The following is a 17,360-nucleotide window of genomic DNA, read 5'->3' as shown; positions in this document are numbered from 1 at the left end:
TCATTGGGAGGTGAATGGCAGGAGGCGGTCTCTCAGGTAGACAGGTCCAATACCATGTAGGGCTTTAAAATTAACAACTAGCATCTTGAAGCAGGTTCTGTTCTGTTCTATTCTATTCTTGGACTCCAAAAGGATTGAGAGATATTAACATGGGATATATAAGAGGCACTGTACTTGTGAAGGTCACAAATCTACATTTGATTTACTTTGACCATGTCATGCATGCAAATTTATTCAGAAGTCAGTGATGCTAGGAATGGAATAAGAAGAAAGGAAATCAAGGAATAAGCTTGCTCTATAACAGCACAACTGATACAAAGATGAACATCCAACAACTGAAGGAAACTGTGCTTGACAGGGTAGCATGCCCATAAAGTTACCAAAAGTCAAACATGACTGAATGGTTAAAACAACAACTTATGAAGGGGCAGTAGCATTTCTTCCTCTATCTATTTTTGCAGAAATTGCTTAGGAGGCCTTATTGGGTGCTGCTTATCTTGAAGAACTGAAACACATAAATCCAGGTTTGTTCTGAAGTACTGAGATAAGATACATTTGCATGATGGCTCTCAAGAAACTAAGCAGAATTATAAAATTTTAGGAGACACCAGAACTGCTAGCTAAGGTGAAAATAAAATAGAAGCATACCAAAGGAAAGTAGTTATAATCCATTTAGATGATATTGCCAAGAAGACTCCTTGGACATGTCCATGAAGTCAGCATGAGTTGAACTTTTCGAAGAAACTCTATAGTAGAGAAAGCAGAACATCAGCAGAGGTTGCTAAAAGGTGCCATCCAGTTCAACAGTTTTCTGACCTTTTTGTCCCCTGATAAAAAGGCAAACAGCTGAAGCTCCAATGATAGCTTATCACTTTTGAATTTTGCTGTAATATTATAGTTTTCATAAGTGCCCTTGAATGCAAAAGTACAAACTTAATACCCATGGGAAAACTTTAGATGTTCACTGGACTTATTTTGCTCGCCATGCAGAAAAGGGGCTGTTTTTCAGAGCACTTTATTCATAACAGCTTTTAATTTTATTTCGTATCTGAATCAGATTAATTATTTCACCCTTCTTTCACTTTCTTTTATTTAGCTCAGTGTAATACGTTATATCATAATATATGTTTTATATAAGGTCTAATCAAACAAACAGAAGGTTGTTTTGTTTTTGCTTTTTTCCTTATTCATTTTCCCCCTGAAAGATCTTATGCAAGTTACTTTTTTAGACCTGGTATTCATATTTAGTCCAAATATACCTTTTGTTTATTAGGACTCTAGCAATGCTACTGTATGTTGCTGCTATATTGGGTTAAATTGTTATCCATAATGGAGACTGATTCACCAGCTAAGATTAATGGTTTAGATCAAATATTATTTATCTTTTAGGCCATTCACTCCTTTGAGAATCTGGTGAAACCTACAGATCCACTTCTCAGTTAATTTAGTCAGGTGTATAAAATACAGAGCTAGAACTGTATTGCAAAGGAATATAGTGCCTCAAATACAGTTATCAAAATATGAACTAATAGAACCCTAACCCTGTTTTAATCTGGCTCAATCCATGTCCAGGGGATGCATTTCCCAGGATTTTCATATCCATTGGGATCTTGGGAATTTCTATCTGGAAAATATCAGGTGGGGGAACATTGGTCTATGGAATATGAGATGTTTGCCTATCAATTTAACACAAGAAAGTGTTTTAGAAAAGAGGAAAAAGTTTGCAACAGAATCCATTGTGAATGTAATCTAATTGTTGAAAGCTTGATGTTCTGAGTTTGATTTTTTGCCTACATTTTATTACCCATCTAGGCAACAATATCAGTGCTAGTGAGAGTGAGGTTTGCTCCCTGTTTCTATACAGTAGCTTGCCTTATGAATGCTGGTGGAAATGTTTTTTTTTCATTAGTAATTCCTTGATTAAGGTATTGTTTCTGTTTGATAGTTTGTTTGGTATTAATCTCTGCTTATCTGGGTGTTGTCTGCTGGAAAGGATATGTTCTGATCTTTTTGTTTCTTTGTGGTTTTTATTGTTTCTTTTGAAAGGTCTGTAAATGTGGTTTGTCTCTATGTGTCTGTAGATGGCTGATTTTTCTGATTTCCAAATTTACAGGAATTCCTTGGCATTTCTGGAATTAGCTTAGTCTAGGATGTTTAGAGTTCCCAATTGAAACAATGTTTGAGTCTGTCCATGTGTTGTAGAATTAAATGGTATTCATTTTGTCTTCTGACTGCCAGTTAGTGTTTATGGGTGTACTCTGCAAGTCTTCAATTTGTCTGTCCTTACAGATAAATTACAGTCCTTATACTGTATTGTTGTAGATGAGTTCTATTTGTTTCTTCTTGGGCTTCTGAGTCTTTTGGTTTACTTAAGATGTTTAGGATAACTTTAGTTGGTTTGTGTAAGAGTTTGATGGTTTTTAATGTATGGCAATGCTATCCTTTTCATCTGCTTGTGAGGTGGGAAGTTATATAAATGTGATTAATAAGTAAAATAAATAGGCTGTGTTGGTTATTCTGTAGAGGGTTGAGTGGTCTGGCACATTTGATATTTTGTTTTAAGCTTGGGGTTTTTTTCTGGAGTAATTTGTACTCAGACTGTCTACTTAGCTTGGTAGAAGAATTTATTTGCTCAAATGACTAAAGGGAATTCTGCTAAATGAAGTCAAAGGTCTAGCCGCACAGCAAAGTAGAGATCTTGAGAAGATCACAAGTAGGGCATAAGGTCAACGATGAACACTATCCATCCTCTCACTGCAGCCACTTTGGGAATGACTCACACACTCATTCTCTTTCTCACATACTCATCCTCTTTCTCCTTAAACTGAAAGGTCACATAAATTTAGCATGCCTGTGTGCTGTTCACCAGTTTGTGAAAAATTAAATGCTTAAATTTACCTTCCTCCACATTCATTGAACAAATCTTCAGGAGACTGGTATAGTGTCTAACGACTTCCTCCTTCACTATTGATTCTTAGTGAGATAGTTTAGGGCCAGAGAGGTAGTAATTTGTCCAGGGTTGACTGATTAGTTTTAGGGACTGAGATTTTGAACCTGGGAGCCATTGTAACCATTTTTATAATATAGATATGTCGGAAATCTGGAAAACAATATATAATATTGTATGTTATGTAATACTAGCTGGATACCCGTAGGGGAAACAATGCAATCAGGCTTGATAAATTGACACTTACACATTGAGAATTAATGAGTAGTTACGATTGGCCTCTCCTCTCCCCTTTTCTCCCTCAGGCTTGCCCCACAGAAGCCTCTCCTCTCCTGTCCCCCTTCTCTCCCTAAGGCTTGCCCCACAGAGGCCTCTCCTATCTTATCCCCTTCTCTCCCTCAGTTTAATTCCTTAGCATCAGTGTGTTTTTCAGGTGGGGAGGGGGAGTAGAACGGCTAACTCCTTAGCATCAGAGTGTGTTAAAAATAATATAAGAAATGCTAATGATCTGATGGTCATTTTGAAAAATCCTTTCTTAGTGAGCACCTAGAAGCCAGGAGGAACATATATGCCAAATTTCAAGTTTGTAGGCTTTATTGTTCTGGAGATATTGTTCTGGTATGAGAGTGGTATTTCACGTATGTATGTATGTATGTATGTATGTATGTATGTATGTATGTATGTATGTATGTATGTATGTATGTATGTATAAAATCCATTTATCACTCAAGCTGCCATCATTGCAAACAGGAGTTGCGGATGTTTGAACTTTACCTGGGGAAATATCTCTTAGATTTCAGTTCTTAGTAAACGTATCTATAGCACTGACTAACTTAGGGGGATTCCAAAGCCAGTTACGCAGAGAAAGATTTGGTTAGTTGGACTGGAGCCCATCACAAAAATCCCAGAGTGAGGAAAAAGTCCTCCACTCGCCAAATGCGCGAGGACCATTTTGCTCCGGAATCTTCGCGTCTCCCCCATCAAAGAGATTACAGCACCCCCAAATACACACACACACACGCACTCGCGCTCTGCAGGATGAGCGGCCAAAATGGGGGTGGAGAGGGCGGCGTTCTCGCTTTGGGATCGAGGCTGAAGATGCTTTCGTGCCTCCTGGAGTTTGCCAAGGTATGCAGCACATCCACCCACCCCGAACGGGCGCGACATTCCTCGGCAAACTTCAGGAGACACAAAAGCACCTCCAGCCTCGATCCCAAAACATTCTTGAGCGAGAACCCCGCCCTCCGCCCCCAATTTTGGTCGCTCATCCTGCAGAGCGCGAGCTCTTAGAAAAACAAAACAAAACAAAACAACCTATCCCTTTTTCACGTTTTCTTTCCAAAATCCAATCTGGAAAGTTTCACAAGCCGGGAAGTTCGTTGGTCGGGCGGAAAGGCTGAGACCGAGTTTAAAGAGAAATGAAAGTGAAAGTAAAGGGGAAAGTCAGGCGCTCGTGCTTCCCCTTTACAGTAGTTTCCGGAGTGGTTCTTCGCAGCCATGGCCCAAGCAAGCCAAGCGATCCGGTGAGAGCCTTTTACCCTCCCGCTTCCCCGGCAGCACCCCGCCAAAACTCTTTAAATATTTCAATAACTTTCTGCAACTAGGCGGAAAAGCCCCCCCCCCTTTTTTTTTGTCCGAGCTCCTGCTGGAGCGGGGCTGATTGCAGAATGTAAACCACACCTCCTCGCTTGTCTCATTGTGGAGACCGAGAATGCAATGTAACCAAGCCAGCCACGCCGAATCCCTACGCTAAAGATTGGGGCTTGGCTCTCAGAAACCACGGTTTGCGGATCGAATCGGATTGCCTAGGTTCTTATGGCAAGTGAAGATCACGGGGAGCCGGGGGTCAACCCGGTCGGTTGTTTTATGGGTTGGTGAAAAACAACAACTGAACTGCCGTTTTCTTCTGAAAAGAAGAAACGTAGTTGACCTAGTAAACGCATATTTGTAGCAGCTCTGGAAATCATAGAACACAACCTTCTGTTATTGGCACTCCGGATTCTTAATTAAAAACATAGGGCTTGATTCACACCGAATCAAAGCACTCATTTTATCACGCACGCATAATGGTCTCAGGCTTTGCTCCTAGTTTGCTTAATCATGGTTCATTGAATAAACCACCATTATCTGAGTTCACACAACATGCTATAATAACCTCTGGTTTACAAACTGCAATGGCTACGTTCATCGCATGCAATAACAAGCCACATTATGACTGCATTCCTACAATATGCTAGTTGTATAAGTATTGTATAAGATGTTGTGTACTCATTGTGTTTTATAAGCAATCTTTATGGAGTTGTGATATGGCCTCAGGGTTGCAAGAGGTCTTGGATCCCTTCTTGTGACTTGGAGATTTCTCTGACCATGAATATCGAAAATCATAATATATTCTTTTACAGATTTGAATTGGGGTGTGCATAAAATCTGTAATTTATTGAAACCAAATTCTAATCTGGACCAAACCAGTTTGGGGCCCCTCAACCTTTGAAAAAATTGTCAGTGTACTCTGTGGCCATCAAAAGATTGTCCACCCCTGCAATAAACTATAGTTAGGCCATATTGATTTAGGATTGTGTGTGCATAATTCTGAGTGAAGTTGGCTTTCCTATTAGCACAATTTATTTACCTTTTGTTTGTGTCCCCCTTCATTTCAAATTAACCACGTGTTTTGGAAAAATTAGATGACTGCTCATTGCTTCATATCTGGACAACAAAAATATAGACAACTATTAGATATCCACAAAGAGAGTTTTCAGTATCTCTCTTCTGCATTCTGGTTCATGATTGATTAGGCCTAGCCTGGTTATATTTGAATTATTAATTGGCTATGTTTTACTCAGTGTTAAATATTGGATGCATGGATACTTACTGAGACATTGAAAAGGGCAGAAGCTTATCCTCGGGTTCTATCTATGAAAGTTCACCTTTACAATGGTAAAGAAATTAGATTTGGACCAGGGAAATTTGGCTTCATGTCCCCACTTGAACCTGAAGATGGCTGAGAGACTTTGGACAAGTTGGTTTTTTTCAACCCAGCCTCCTGATAAGTTTGTTTTTTATAAATGTTTTTTTTTAAATATGAACATTCCATATTTCTTTAAACAGTGTGTTGTCTGGGTACAAATATCTCTCTGCAATAGCCACCACCTACAACATAATTCACAATATTAATTATCTAATCTTAAAATTATAATATATTAAACAGTTGAACATAGTAACACCTGTTTGTTTTTCCCTCTTAACGTATCTTCTAATAAAAATGCAATAATAATATGTAAGATAATAATCCTTATCATCATAATACTGACTGTTAGCATATTATTTATATTTTAACATATTTTCTGCTAAGATTGTTGTGAGGATCAAGTGAAAGGAGTTTTCAAGAGAAAAAAGAAAATAATCAACCAAAAACGTGCTATTTTATAACATCTTCTCTTTCTCTCCCCATAGCGACGCATCAGATCATAAATATTATGGAGCTATTGATCAGATGCCTGCTCCGGAGCCTTTTGGTATGAGAATTAAGCCATCTCTAACAGCAAGTATTCTAAATATTGCAGGTTAACCCTGCAACATAATGAATTTAGATGTTATTGTCATCAACCAAGCTGCAATCAGATAAAAAATGTTTGTGGCTGCATCAGTTGATCTGTAATTTACCCCTTTAACAAGCAACCCAAGTGTGTTTAGCAAGATTTCCTGTATGCTACCCAGAGCCCATAAGAACTGCAGATCAGATTGGCTGAGCTAACTGCACCTGCCTTGCTTCTAGAGATGTGCTAGGTGCACTTTGGAGCGGAAGCCATAAAACAGCTTCAGGATACGCTGAACCGGTCGACAACATGAAGAAGCTGGATCTTTTCCTAACCTTGGGTGATAGCTGCACATTCCTTAGGAAGACATGTGTCTTTAACTGTCTTTAATTCCAACATTTCTTATTCCTGAGAGCTTCTACATGGCTTCTATAGGGAGATGCTCACAGCTATGACACTCCATTTCTCAGATTCAGATTCAAAGCCCTGCTAAGCCCTTCTTGTCAATTATTAGCAACAGGAAACTTTAATACCATCCAGGAAACAGCTGGAATTGGCAAGCTGTGGTTCTCACCATAACCAATAACTTCAACACCATAGAGAATGAAACAAAGCCTTTCTCCCCCCTTAAGGACAAAACCTTTTTTCACTGCAGTAAAATAGTCCCAATTTAGGCACTGCGGGAGTTTTTCTTCTTCTCCATGTTATTTGGGACACAGACACTTATATTTCCCCTAAATAGGAAAATCATGTCTTATAATACATGCATTTTCTCTAGAATTATTTTTTACATTCCAGGATTTATTTCCGCTCCCACCCCTTCCAATTTCTCACGGGATTTATCATTTCACTGCAAAATATAAATTGTGATATCCTGTGGTTTGGGTTGTTTTTTTTTTTGCTGAAGGAGATTTCAAAGCTTATTTAAACATAGTTTCCCACCCTTAAAACTGAAGAACTGCAGGCATAGGATTTTTGCTCTTTCTCCTCCCAGTCTACTTCTTAATGTTACCCTGTAAATCTTAAGTTGGCACATTCTGTCCACAAGTATCAGTGTGTTCTTTGGCACCAGCAGAGTTGTTTCCCTTCAGCAGTTGCCTCCCCAATCTCCTTGACCCTTCTCCATCCAAGCAGACATGGACAAAGCCCTTTAGCAAGTGGCAGCCAATTTTACCTGTCCCAAATGCAGACTTAGGGACACGAAGTGGGCAATTATCTGTTATAGGGCTACCTAATCTGGACAGAAAAGATCTAGGAGATGGCAGAAACGGGGACTCTCTTGTGCTTTGTGGTTGTTATGAGTTTGCAGCTGGTAGCCTGCTGCTGCAGATAAGAGCTAAACTGTTTTGATACAAAAATGAAATCTGCTTGGGGGAGGTAACAACAGAGGGCTTCTGCTCCACCTCTAGCTCTGCCCTCCCCTATTTGTAAGCTCATTGGGAGGGGGAAGAAACTAACCGGATGTAAACTCATTGGCATGCAACAAAGCAGTTGGCTGGGGGAGAACGAATAGCTTTGAAAAGCCTGGGGCAATTCAGATAACTGACAGAAAGGTAAGCTGAATTTAAGGAGAGGAAGCCTACAAAAAGACCCCCCAAAACATGGTCTTTTCGGGGAGAGGAAGCCTGTGGGAGAGGCCCTTGTAGTGTGGGAGACAGCGTGTAATGTAGCTGTAGACTTTATACCAGCGTTTCTCAACCTTAGCAATTTTAAGCTGGAGGGACTTCAGTTCCTAGAATTCTCCAGCCAGCAATCCTGGCTGAGAAATTCTGGGTGTTGCTAAGGTTGGGAAACACTGCTTTACACTGATTGTCTGCTTATAACGGTGCTTTGAACTGTAACATACAGTGCTTTAGATGAATCCTTCCTTGGCCTGTGTGGTCGGTGTTGGGCCATTCTCCAGACAATGCTTGCAAGATTCTCCCACCCCCAGCCATGTTTCTCTAATAGAGCACAAGTTGGACTCTTGTCTGTTGCTTGGCGAGAAGCAGAACTGGGCTTCTGCCCTCTTTCACAGCAAGCAGATAAAAGGATACTCTTCCACGGCATTCAGCAGGGGTGAGAAACTTGCAGCCTTGTCCAAATTCATCCCTGGAGGAAAAAAAAAACCTTGACTTGTTGCAATGCATTTTTCCTCCATGTGTGACTGCAGTCTAATATACTGCAAACTGAAAACTAGAGTATTTGGGAACAATGGAGATTTGCCAAGCGGGTGTGGTCCGAATCTGCAGGAAGGAGGAGGAGGGAAAGGGTTTTGCTGTGGGTGAAAGACAAAGAGCCAAGACTGAGAACCAGAATTCCACATAGCTTTCCATTTCCTCTACTTTCTCTGTTCCTAGTCACACCCCTTCTACAGCTTTTCTGGATGACTCCTCCTACTCTTTGATCATATCTGGGGCTCAGTAAGAGGAAAGGGGCTGGGCTGTTCCCTGGGTCCTTGCATCGGTTTCATTTCCTGGGTTGAAGAAGAAAATGAGATCGAGAGAATTGTGAAACATTCCTTTCTTAGTTGTTCCTTTATGGTGGTTAGATCAACAGGAAGGAAGATCATCCTGGTGTTTCACAAATCTCAGGGCCTTGGTGGATCTATTGCTTGCAGTTACAGATCTTCCAGACTGGTACCCATTTGTTTGTTTTTCCTATCGGGTTCTTTTCCCTTCTTTCCTTTCCACCCTTTCTATTGCTCCCCCCTTTTTCTCTCTCTTTGCAACCTCAGCTCTCGGTTTTCTTGTCTATGGAGATTCTAAGTCATCCAGGTCACGGTTGTCCCAAAGGTGCTTTTTATCAAAGGTGGAGCTGGACTTTCTGGTTTTTCTTTGAAGACTTTTTGCTTCTCATCGAAGAAGATGAGAAGTGAAATGTCTTCAAAGAAAAAGAAAGTCCAGTTGTCTCTTGATAAAAAGCACCTCTGGGTCTCGGATTTCTGGCTTTGGTTTTTTTTTTAAAAGACATTGGCACAGGAATATGAAAATTAGGTAGCTGCCTTCTGACTAAAGCATTTTCAGAAAAGCTTTTGGGAGCTGCATTCATCTCATGAAAATAGCTGCAGCTCATGAAAGTTTATGCCTTTTGATGAAATTGTTAGTTGGAAAAGTTACTACCAGACTCCTGATTTGGGACTATAGTAGACTGATGGGTCTCCCTTCCGACAGTGGCTGCCCAAATAGAAGGAAATTCCTTCATCTTTGTCTCATGCTATAAAAATGACATGGGTTTTTAAATAAAGATTTTTAATTGGCCTTTAGTTTTTCACCTAATGACTTTTTGGCTTGAAATAATGAAGAACTGGTATTTAGGTGAATACTCATTTTATGACCGAAGTGGCACATTGGCCTAAAGGTGAAGAGGCTCACCTCCCACTTGAAAGGTTGAGAGTTCACTTGTAGGCAGCTGTTTCTCTATCAGGATGCAAAGAGAAAGTATGTGCTGCGAACTCTGCATAGGCATCAGGAAGGGCACCCGGCAAATAAACACTCAGCACCATTCAGTCGCCTTGATCCTACCCCAATGAAGGGATTATAAGGTTGTAAAAAGAAAAAAATCCATTTTATGAACAGCCCCCATGGCAGCTATTTCTTGTTCTTCCGAATCAGGGATGAAATCCAGCCGGTTCTGACAAGTTCTAGAGAACTTGTAATGGAAATTTTGAGTAGTTTGGAGAACCAGCAAATGCCACCTCTGGCTGGCCCCAGAGTGGGGTGAGAATGGAGATTTTACAATATCCTTCCCCTGGAGTGTGGTGAGAATGGAGATTTTGCAGTAACCTCTTCCTGGAGTGGGATGGGAATGTAGATTTTGCAGTATCCTTCCCCTAGAGTGGGGTGGGAATGGAGATTTTTCAGTATCCTTCCCTTGGAGTGTGGTGGGAATGTAGATTTTGCAGTATCCTTCCCCTACAGTGGGGTGGGAATGGAGATTTTGCAGTATCCTTCCCCTGGAGTGGGGTGGGAATGGAGATTTTGCAGTATCCTCCTCCTAGAGTGGGGTGGGATGGAGATTTTGCAGTATCCTTCCCCTGGAGTGGGATGAGAATGGAGATTTTGCAGTATCCTCTTCCTGGAGTGGGATGGGAATGGAGATTTTGCAGCATCCTTCCCTTGGAGTGTGATGGGAATGGAGATTTTGCAGTATCCTCTTCCTGGAGTGGGGTGGGAATGGAGATTTTGCAATATCCTTCCCCTGGAGTAGGATGAGAATGGAGATTTTACAGTATCCTTCCCCTGGAGTGGGATGAGAATGGAGATTTTGCAGTATCCTTCCCCTACCACGCCCACCAAGCCACACCACGCCCACCAAGCTACAGAACCGATTGTAAAAAAAATTGAATTTCACCATTGCTCTGACTTAAAACATGCTCAAAAAAGATTTCCAGTACCTATCAGACAGGCTAGCTCAGAAGTAGATCCCACTAAATTAAGTGTGCTTTCCCCCCTGAACAAGTATGGAAACCAGCTCTATAAGAGTATCTCAGCAAATGTTCTTGATACAGGCATGCATGCTCACACATGGTGAGTTTTGGCTATATAAAAAATAACCATAAATATATCAGAAGAATGAAACATATTCTTTCAAGGGATTGGCTAAATTCTTCTTTTCAGAATGCAGTCCTGTGCAAAAATGAAAATAAAAAAATAAATAGCCTCCCTATTAATAAACCACTTTTGTGGGTTTTTTTTTTTTTTAGAAAAGTAGATTACTGCATGACTTGCAAAACTAAAAGTATAAAAAACTAAAGTATAAAATGGCTGGTTTTCATAACCTCCGCTTTTCAGCTTTTAATCACAGATGGCTTTCATTTTTGGCCTGTCATTGGATTTCCTAAGCTGGAGCCAGGCAATATAACAGCCTTGGATTGTGCAACAAAGGACTTGACTTGCAAAATATCTTGGAAGTTTTAGAACCTAAAAAGTCATAGAGGACATTCATTCTTCATCAGAAGTAGATTAAAACCAGGGATGTGTAAAAAACAACAACACCTTATCACACTCCATTTTGACTCACCTTTCCTCTCTGGGATGTGCTAGCATATTCTGAGCAACATGCAAACTGCATTTTGTGCAGAAAAACAAGTTTCCTTGGAATTAGGATGAGAACTGGCAGCCTCATGTGCCTGCCTTGGCTTGAATGCCCCACCCAAAGCAGATCCCAACAGACAAACTAAAATGCAAAAGAATCACAAAATGCTGTGAGCATCGATTTAGCAGGCATTTTACCCCCATTACAGGCACTCCTCGATTTACAACAGTTCATTTAGTGACGCTTCAAAGTTACCATGGTGCTAAAAAAAAGGTGTTCCATTGCATTGTCTCAGAGTCATGTGCCCCCCTTTTGTAACCTTCGGGCAATCAAAGTCAATGGGGAAAAATCAGAATCATTTAAAAATCATGCTACTAAACAATTACAGTGACTCACTTAACAACTGTGTCAAGAAAGGTTGTAAAATGGGACAAAATTCACTTAAATGTTTTGCTTAACGACAGAAATTTGGGGCTCAATCTTGGCTGTAAGACGAGGACTACATGTACTTGATAGTGTTCACCTTGGTTCTTGGTGGACACTGATTAACTGTAAATGTTACTTTGATTACACTGAGGTTTTTAAAAAATTATACAGGAAGTCTTCCAAGTACAACTATAATTGAGTCCAAAATTTATGTTGTTAAGTGAGAAAGTTGTTAAGTGAGTTTTGCCGCATTTTACAACTTTTCTAGCCACAGTTGTTAAGTTGTTAAATTAGTAACACAGTTGTTCAGTGAATCTGGCTTCTCCATTGACTTGTCAGAAGGTCACAAAAGGTAGTCGCTTGACCACAAGGCCATCATATATATGAACCAGTTACCAATCATCCGAATCAGTAGTTGGTTCCAGATCCTGTTGCAACCAGTACAGTGCAACGGGGCTGGGCATCCACCACATGCACACGTGTAGCACATGCGCAGCGTACTTACCGCCGGCAATGCTCCAGCTGCTAGGCGGAGCATTGCGCAGACACTGTACACTCCGTACACGTCTGCGGAAGCCCTGATCAGCTCAAATACTGGTAAGGAGGACGGGCAGGCAGGACCTGGTGCTCCCAGCAGGCACCGGTACATCCGTACCAGGGCGTACCAGTCATATCCCACCACTGATCTGAATATAAATCAGTGACCATGGGGATGCTGCAACCTCATAAGTGTGAAAAATGGTCTTGTCACTTTTTTTCAGTGCCATTGTAACTTCAAACAATTACTAAGTTGAGGAATACCTGTATTTATTGAAGATTTTACATAGAGTAGAAGGCAAAGAAAAAGAAAAAGGATAAAGAAAAAAAGAGGAAAGAAGAGCAAGACAAGAAAACAATCTTTAAAGTTATGAAATTTAATGACTTCCAATGTTCTCTTTTGACAAATATTAACAAACCTACTGTCTATCCTCCCTCTTAACTCTTCCAGAAACCCTTTCAACCCCTTACTGAATTCTTATCTGTTTCAATCATTAAATCCATAAATCATCCTCTCACTTTCTTCTTTTAGTGAAAAGTCTATAAAAGGTTTCCAGACTTAAAAGCAAAACCAAACACTTGTTTTCTGCCTCACCAGAGAGGTCAGTTTTGCCATTTCCACTAGTTCTGACATGTTTATGATCCATTTCTCCACTGTAAGAATTTCAGTACTCTTCCATCTTTGTGCCTATAACTTGCTTCAGTTACATATACAATCTACTTTTAATGATGTTGAAATTATTAGGGGAACATTTCAAACTAGCTAAAGGTCATGGAACAGAGTCACTTTGACGTAGTGGTTTAAGGAACCAAGATAAAAACCAGGAGGCTGTTAATTCCTTGGATATGGAAGGCAGCTGGATGACTGGCCCATTACAATCTCTCAGTCCCAGGAAGAAGCAAGCAATGGCAAATCATTTCCAAATATGTTGCCAAGAAAATGACAGGACTAGTTTACGCAGTCAAACTATTCTCTAAAGACCCTGAAGGTAGAACAAGAAGCAATGGGTGGAAACTAATCAAGGAGAGAAGCAACTTAGAACTTAAGGAGAAATTTCCTGACAGTTAGAACAATTAATCAGTGGAACAATTTGCCTCCAGAAGTTGTGAATGCTCCAATACTGAAAGTCTTTAAGAAGATGTTGGATAGCCATTTGTCTGAGGTGGTGCAGGGTTTCCTCCCTAGGCAGGGGGTTGGACTAGAAGACCTCCAAGGTACCTTCTAACTCTGTTATTCTATTCAGTCCCTAGGAGTCAAAACTGACTTGAAAGCACCAAAAAGTAAAACAAAACAATCCCCCCTTAAATTAAATATAGAAAGCAATTCCTGTATTACTGGCAACAGAGCAATGGTTACCCGTTCCTTCCTAATCAGAATCAGTGAAAATGTCTGATTATTCCTCTGTCTGTTTCAGGCCAAGGAATCTGCTTTCTTTTTTTAAAAAATCCCAGAACTTCAATCCACAATAGGGCAACTGTGGTACTTTTTTTCCCACAGGAGGAAAAAAAAGGTGAAGCTAGAATTCATGGTCTCTTGTTTTCTAGCTGATGCCTTCACCACTACACCTAATTGGTTTACAAAATTTATATCAAATTGTAAGAAATGTTGGCTGATTAATGCTTAGTTTATAGTAATATGATATTATAATGTAATTATCATATCATATCATGTGCTGTGAAAATATCTACAGATCCTGGACATAAATTCGACCCCCAAAACGATGCTGTAGGGCACTGCACACCAGGACAAGTAGACACAAGAACAGTTTCCCCCAAATGCCATCACTCTGCTAAACAACTAATTCCCACAACACTGTCAATTTATTTACTAAGACTGTATTGCTATTCTTCTCATCCTTCCTAGTACCTACCTCTTCCCACTTATGACTATAACTCTGTTGCTTGTATCTTTACAATTTATATTGTTTGTTTCCTAGTATGATTTGATTGCTTATTAGTAACCCGTGACTATCACTAAGTGTTGTATCTTTTTATTCTTGATGAATGTATTTTTTTTTCTTTTATGTACACTGAGGACATAAGCACCAAAGACAAATTCCTTGTGTCCAATCACACTTGGCCAATAAAGAATTCTATTCTATTCTATTCTATTGTCATCAAGATAAGGATGTAGAGGATGTTATCTTTGAAAGAATGCATCTGCTTGTCTGGGGAAGAGGGATCACTTCACATAGGCATTAACTTACTAGAGCAGTGGTTCTCAACCTTCCCAGTGCCCGACCCTTTAATACAGTTCCTCATGTTGTGGTAACCCCCAGCCATAAAATTATTTCCGTTGCTACTTCATAACTGTAATTTTGCTACTGTTATGATTGTAATGTAAATATCTGATATGCAGGATGTATTTTCATTATTACAAATTGAACATAATTAAAGCAGAGTGATTAATCTGCCAATCTTGGTTTGGGAGAAGATCAGCCAGGCTGGGATTTTCCAGGATAAAACAACCTCCCCACCTGCCTCCAGCAGCAGTTCGTGGTTTACATGAGTTTCACTTTATTAAGTTTTTTTTTTTACTTTCCGTTCCCACCCACCCACCCAGTTTTGTTTTCTTTCTTTCTTTCTTTCTTTCTTTCTTTCTTTCTTTCTTTCTTTCTTTCTTTCTTTCTTTCTTTCTTTCTTTCTTTCTTTCCATTCCTCCCTCCCATTTCTTTCTTTCCATTCCTCCCCCCTTTTCTTCTTTCTTTCTTTCTTTCCATTCCTCCCCCCTTTTCTTCTTTCTTTCCATTCCCTCTTCCCTCCTTCCTTCCTTCCTTCCTTCCTTCCTTCCTTTCTTTCTTTCCTTCTTTCTTTCCTTCCTTCCATTCCTCCCTCCCTCCTTGCCCTTTCTTTCTTTCTTTCTTTCCATTCCTCCCTCCCATTTCTTTCTTTCCATTCCTCCCCCCTTTTCTTCTTTCTTTCTTTCTTTCCATTCCTCCGTCTATTTTCTTCTTTCTTTCTTTCCATTCCCTCTTCCCTCCTTCCCTCCTTCCCTCCTTCCTTCCTTCCTTCCTTTCTTTCTTTCTTCCTTTCCTTCTTTCTTTCCTTCCATTCCTCCCTCCTTGCCCTTTCTTTCTTTCTTTCTTTCTTTCTTTCTTTCTTTCTTTCTTTCTTTCTTTCTTTCTTTCTTTCTTTCTTTCTTAACACAGATTAAGAAATTGCCCTTTAAATGAGATTTTAAACAGAGGCTTAAGCTACATCGAATTGTGCTTCTACCCTGAGTGGAATTCCTCGGGACGGAAGGAATGGGTGGGCGGGGCCTGGCCTCCCCTCCGGCCTCTCCTGCCAGCCCTTCCTGGGGGCCAAAAAGCATCAGTGAGCTCGGTTTAGCCCAAAGGAAAGGACCGGCAGCGGGGGCGGCAAAGGCAGCATCCAGGCCCAAGGCGGCTTGAATCTTGGCATGCGCCTGCCTGGGCAAGAGCCCGTCCCACTGGCTGAAGCGGGTGGCCTGACTGCCCTGTCGGTTTCCTGCTCTACGGGCGCCTTCGAGTCCCTGTGCAGGCAGCTGGGCTGAAGCGGCACTGCAGACCGTGCTCGCTTCGGATTTCCGTCGGAGCTGAGGCTGATCTGCCACCCAAAAGAACCCACCTCCCCCTTCAGCGCTTCGGCCTTTCCCTGGCTTGGAGACCAGGCAGGGTGGCGTTTAGGCCTGGAGCTGGGAGGAGGCTGCTTTGCCACCCGGTGCTCTTCATACACCTGCCATTTCAGGGCATGCTCCTGAGCATGGGCGACACCGATGGAGGTGAATGGTCTTAGGCCACCCCTGTGAAAGGGTCGTTTGACCCCCAAAGGGGTTGCAACCCATAGGTTGAGAACCACTGTACTAGAGGCATACCCAGCAAATAGCCCCTTCTGATCATTGTATGTTGAACTCTTCTTGTGTTCTAAATGCAGGAAAGCCTGCATGGATTTATTGTCTTTATCTTTATCCTTGAGTAAATCAGCATCCTCAGGCATGCATTTATGCTATATAATAAGGAATGTGGGTCTGGCTGGTGTCATGAAGATTTCCTACTTGCATGGCAGTTTGATGTTGTTTATATATGAGGGGAGAGGAATTGCAGAGAGAGAAGTTCTATACAAGGTTGCCAGTTATCATAACCTTCCAGGTTCTATGCTGTTCACAAAGCATGTGGCCTCTAATTACTAGAGTAAGCAGCACTGGACCCACAGTTAGGTCATTAAAATGACTTAAGAGAAACATTTTATTTTAATGTTAAGGTTCTGGAGTTAAGTTGCCCTCTTGCCATGGTTCTGCTCTTAGATAATAAATGTTATTACTATATAAAATCCTACTGTTGACTTCTAAGGTAAATAGATTCCTTATCATCCCCTGTTCTTTTACACTCCCAGTATACACTGACAATCTGTCTTTATTATCCTATAAAGAATGGGAGAAAATAGACCTAACATTCCAGCTTGAAGCAGGGTGACCTGCTAAAATATTAATATCAGTTTATCTATTTGTATTTTATTCTCCTTGACCTCTCAGCGGCTTTCGATACCATCGACCATGGTATCCTTCTGCGACGACTGCGGGAGGTGGGGGTGGGCGGCACTGTTTTACAGTGGTTCTCCTCCTACCTCTCGGACAGGTCGCAGTCGGTGTTGGTGGGGAGGGAGAGATCGTCCCCGAGGCCCCTAACCTATGGGGTGCCGCAGGGCTCGGTTCTGTCCCCCCTGCTATTTAACATATACATGAAACCGCTGGGCGAGATCATTCGGAGGCACGGGATTAAGTAACACCAATATGCGGACGATACGCAGTTGTATCTGTCCGCCCCGTGCCAACTCAATGAAGCGGTGGACGTGATGAACCGGGGCCTTGAGGCTGTTAAAGACTGGATGAGAGCTAACAAACTGGTGCTCAACCCGGAAAAGACCGAGTGGCTGTTTTG

General features: G+C 41.1%; 1 protein-coding gene across 3 annotated transcripts in view; it reads left to right on the top strand.

Moving 5' to 3' along the window:
• Positions 1 to 4,331: 4,331 nt before the first annotated feature.
• The window catches only part of LOC106553488 (protein SSUH2 homolog), a 50,017-nt gene continuing 36,988 nt past the window's right edge, over positions 4,332 to 17,360 (top strand). The window contains exons 1-2 of one of the 3 annotated variants that reach the window (XM_087708916.1): positions 4,332 to 4,470; positions 6,401 to 6,462. In XM_087708916.1, the coding sequence (XP_087565042.1) occupies positions 4,445 to 4,470; positions 6,401 to 6,462 (88 nt within the window). In that variant the 5' untranslated portion in view covers positions 4,332 to 4,444. Of the gene's footprint in view, positions 4,471 to 6,400; positions 6,463 to 7,935; positions 8,037 to 8,947; positions 9,102 to 17,360 lie in introns of those variants that run through there. The other 2 variants (XM_087708917.1, XM_087708918.1) reach the window with 2 other exon arrangements.

This window comes from Thamnophis sirtalis, unplaced genomic scaffold (genome assembly GCF_051295495.1).
Source record: "Thamnophis sirtalis isolate CommonGarterSnake01/CBP01778 unplaced genomic scaffold, rThaSir2_p1.2 scaffold_3, whole genome shotgun sequence".
Lineage (NCBI taxonomy): Eukaryota > Metazoa > Chordata > Lepidosauria > Squamata > Natricidae > Thamnophis > Thamnophis sirtalis.
The sequence above is the reverse complement of the archived record's forward strand: the minus strand, read 5'-3'. Positions and strand labels throughout refer to the sequence as shown.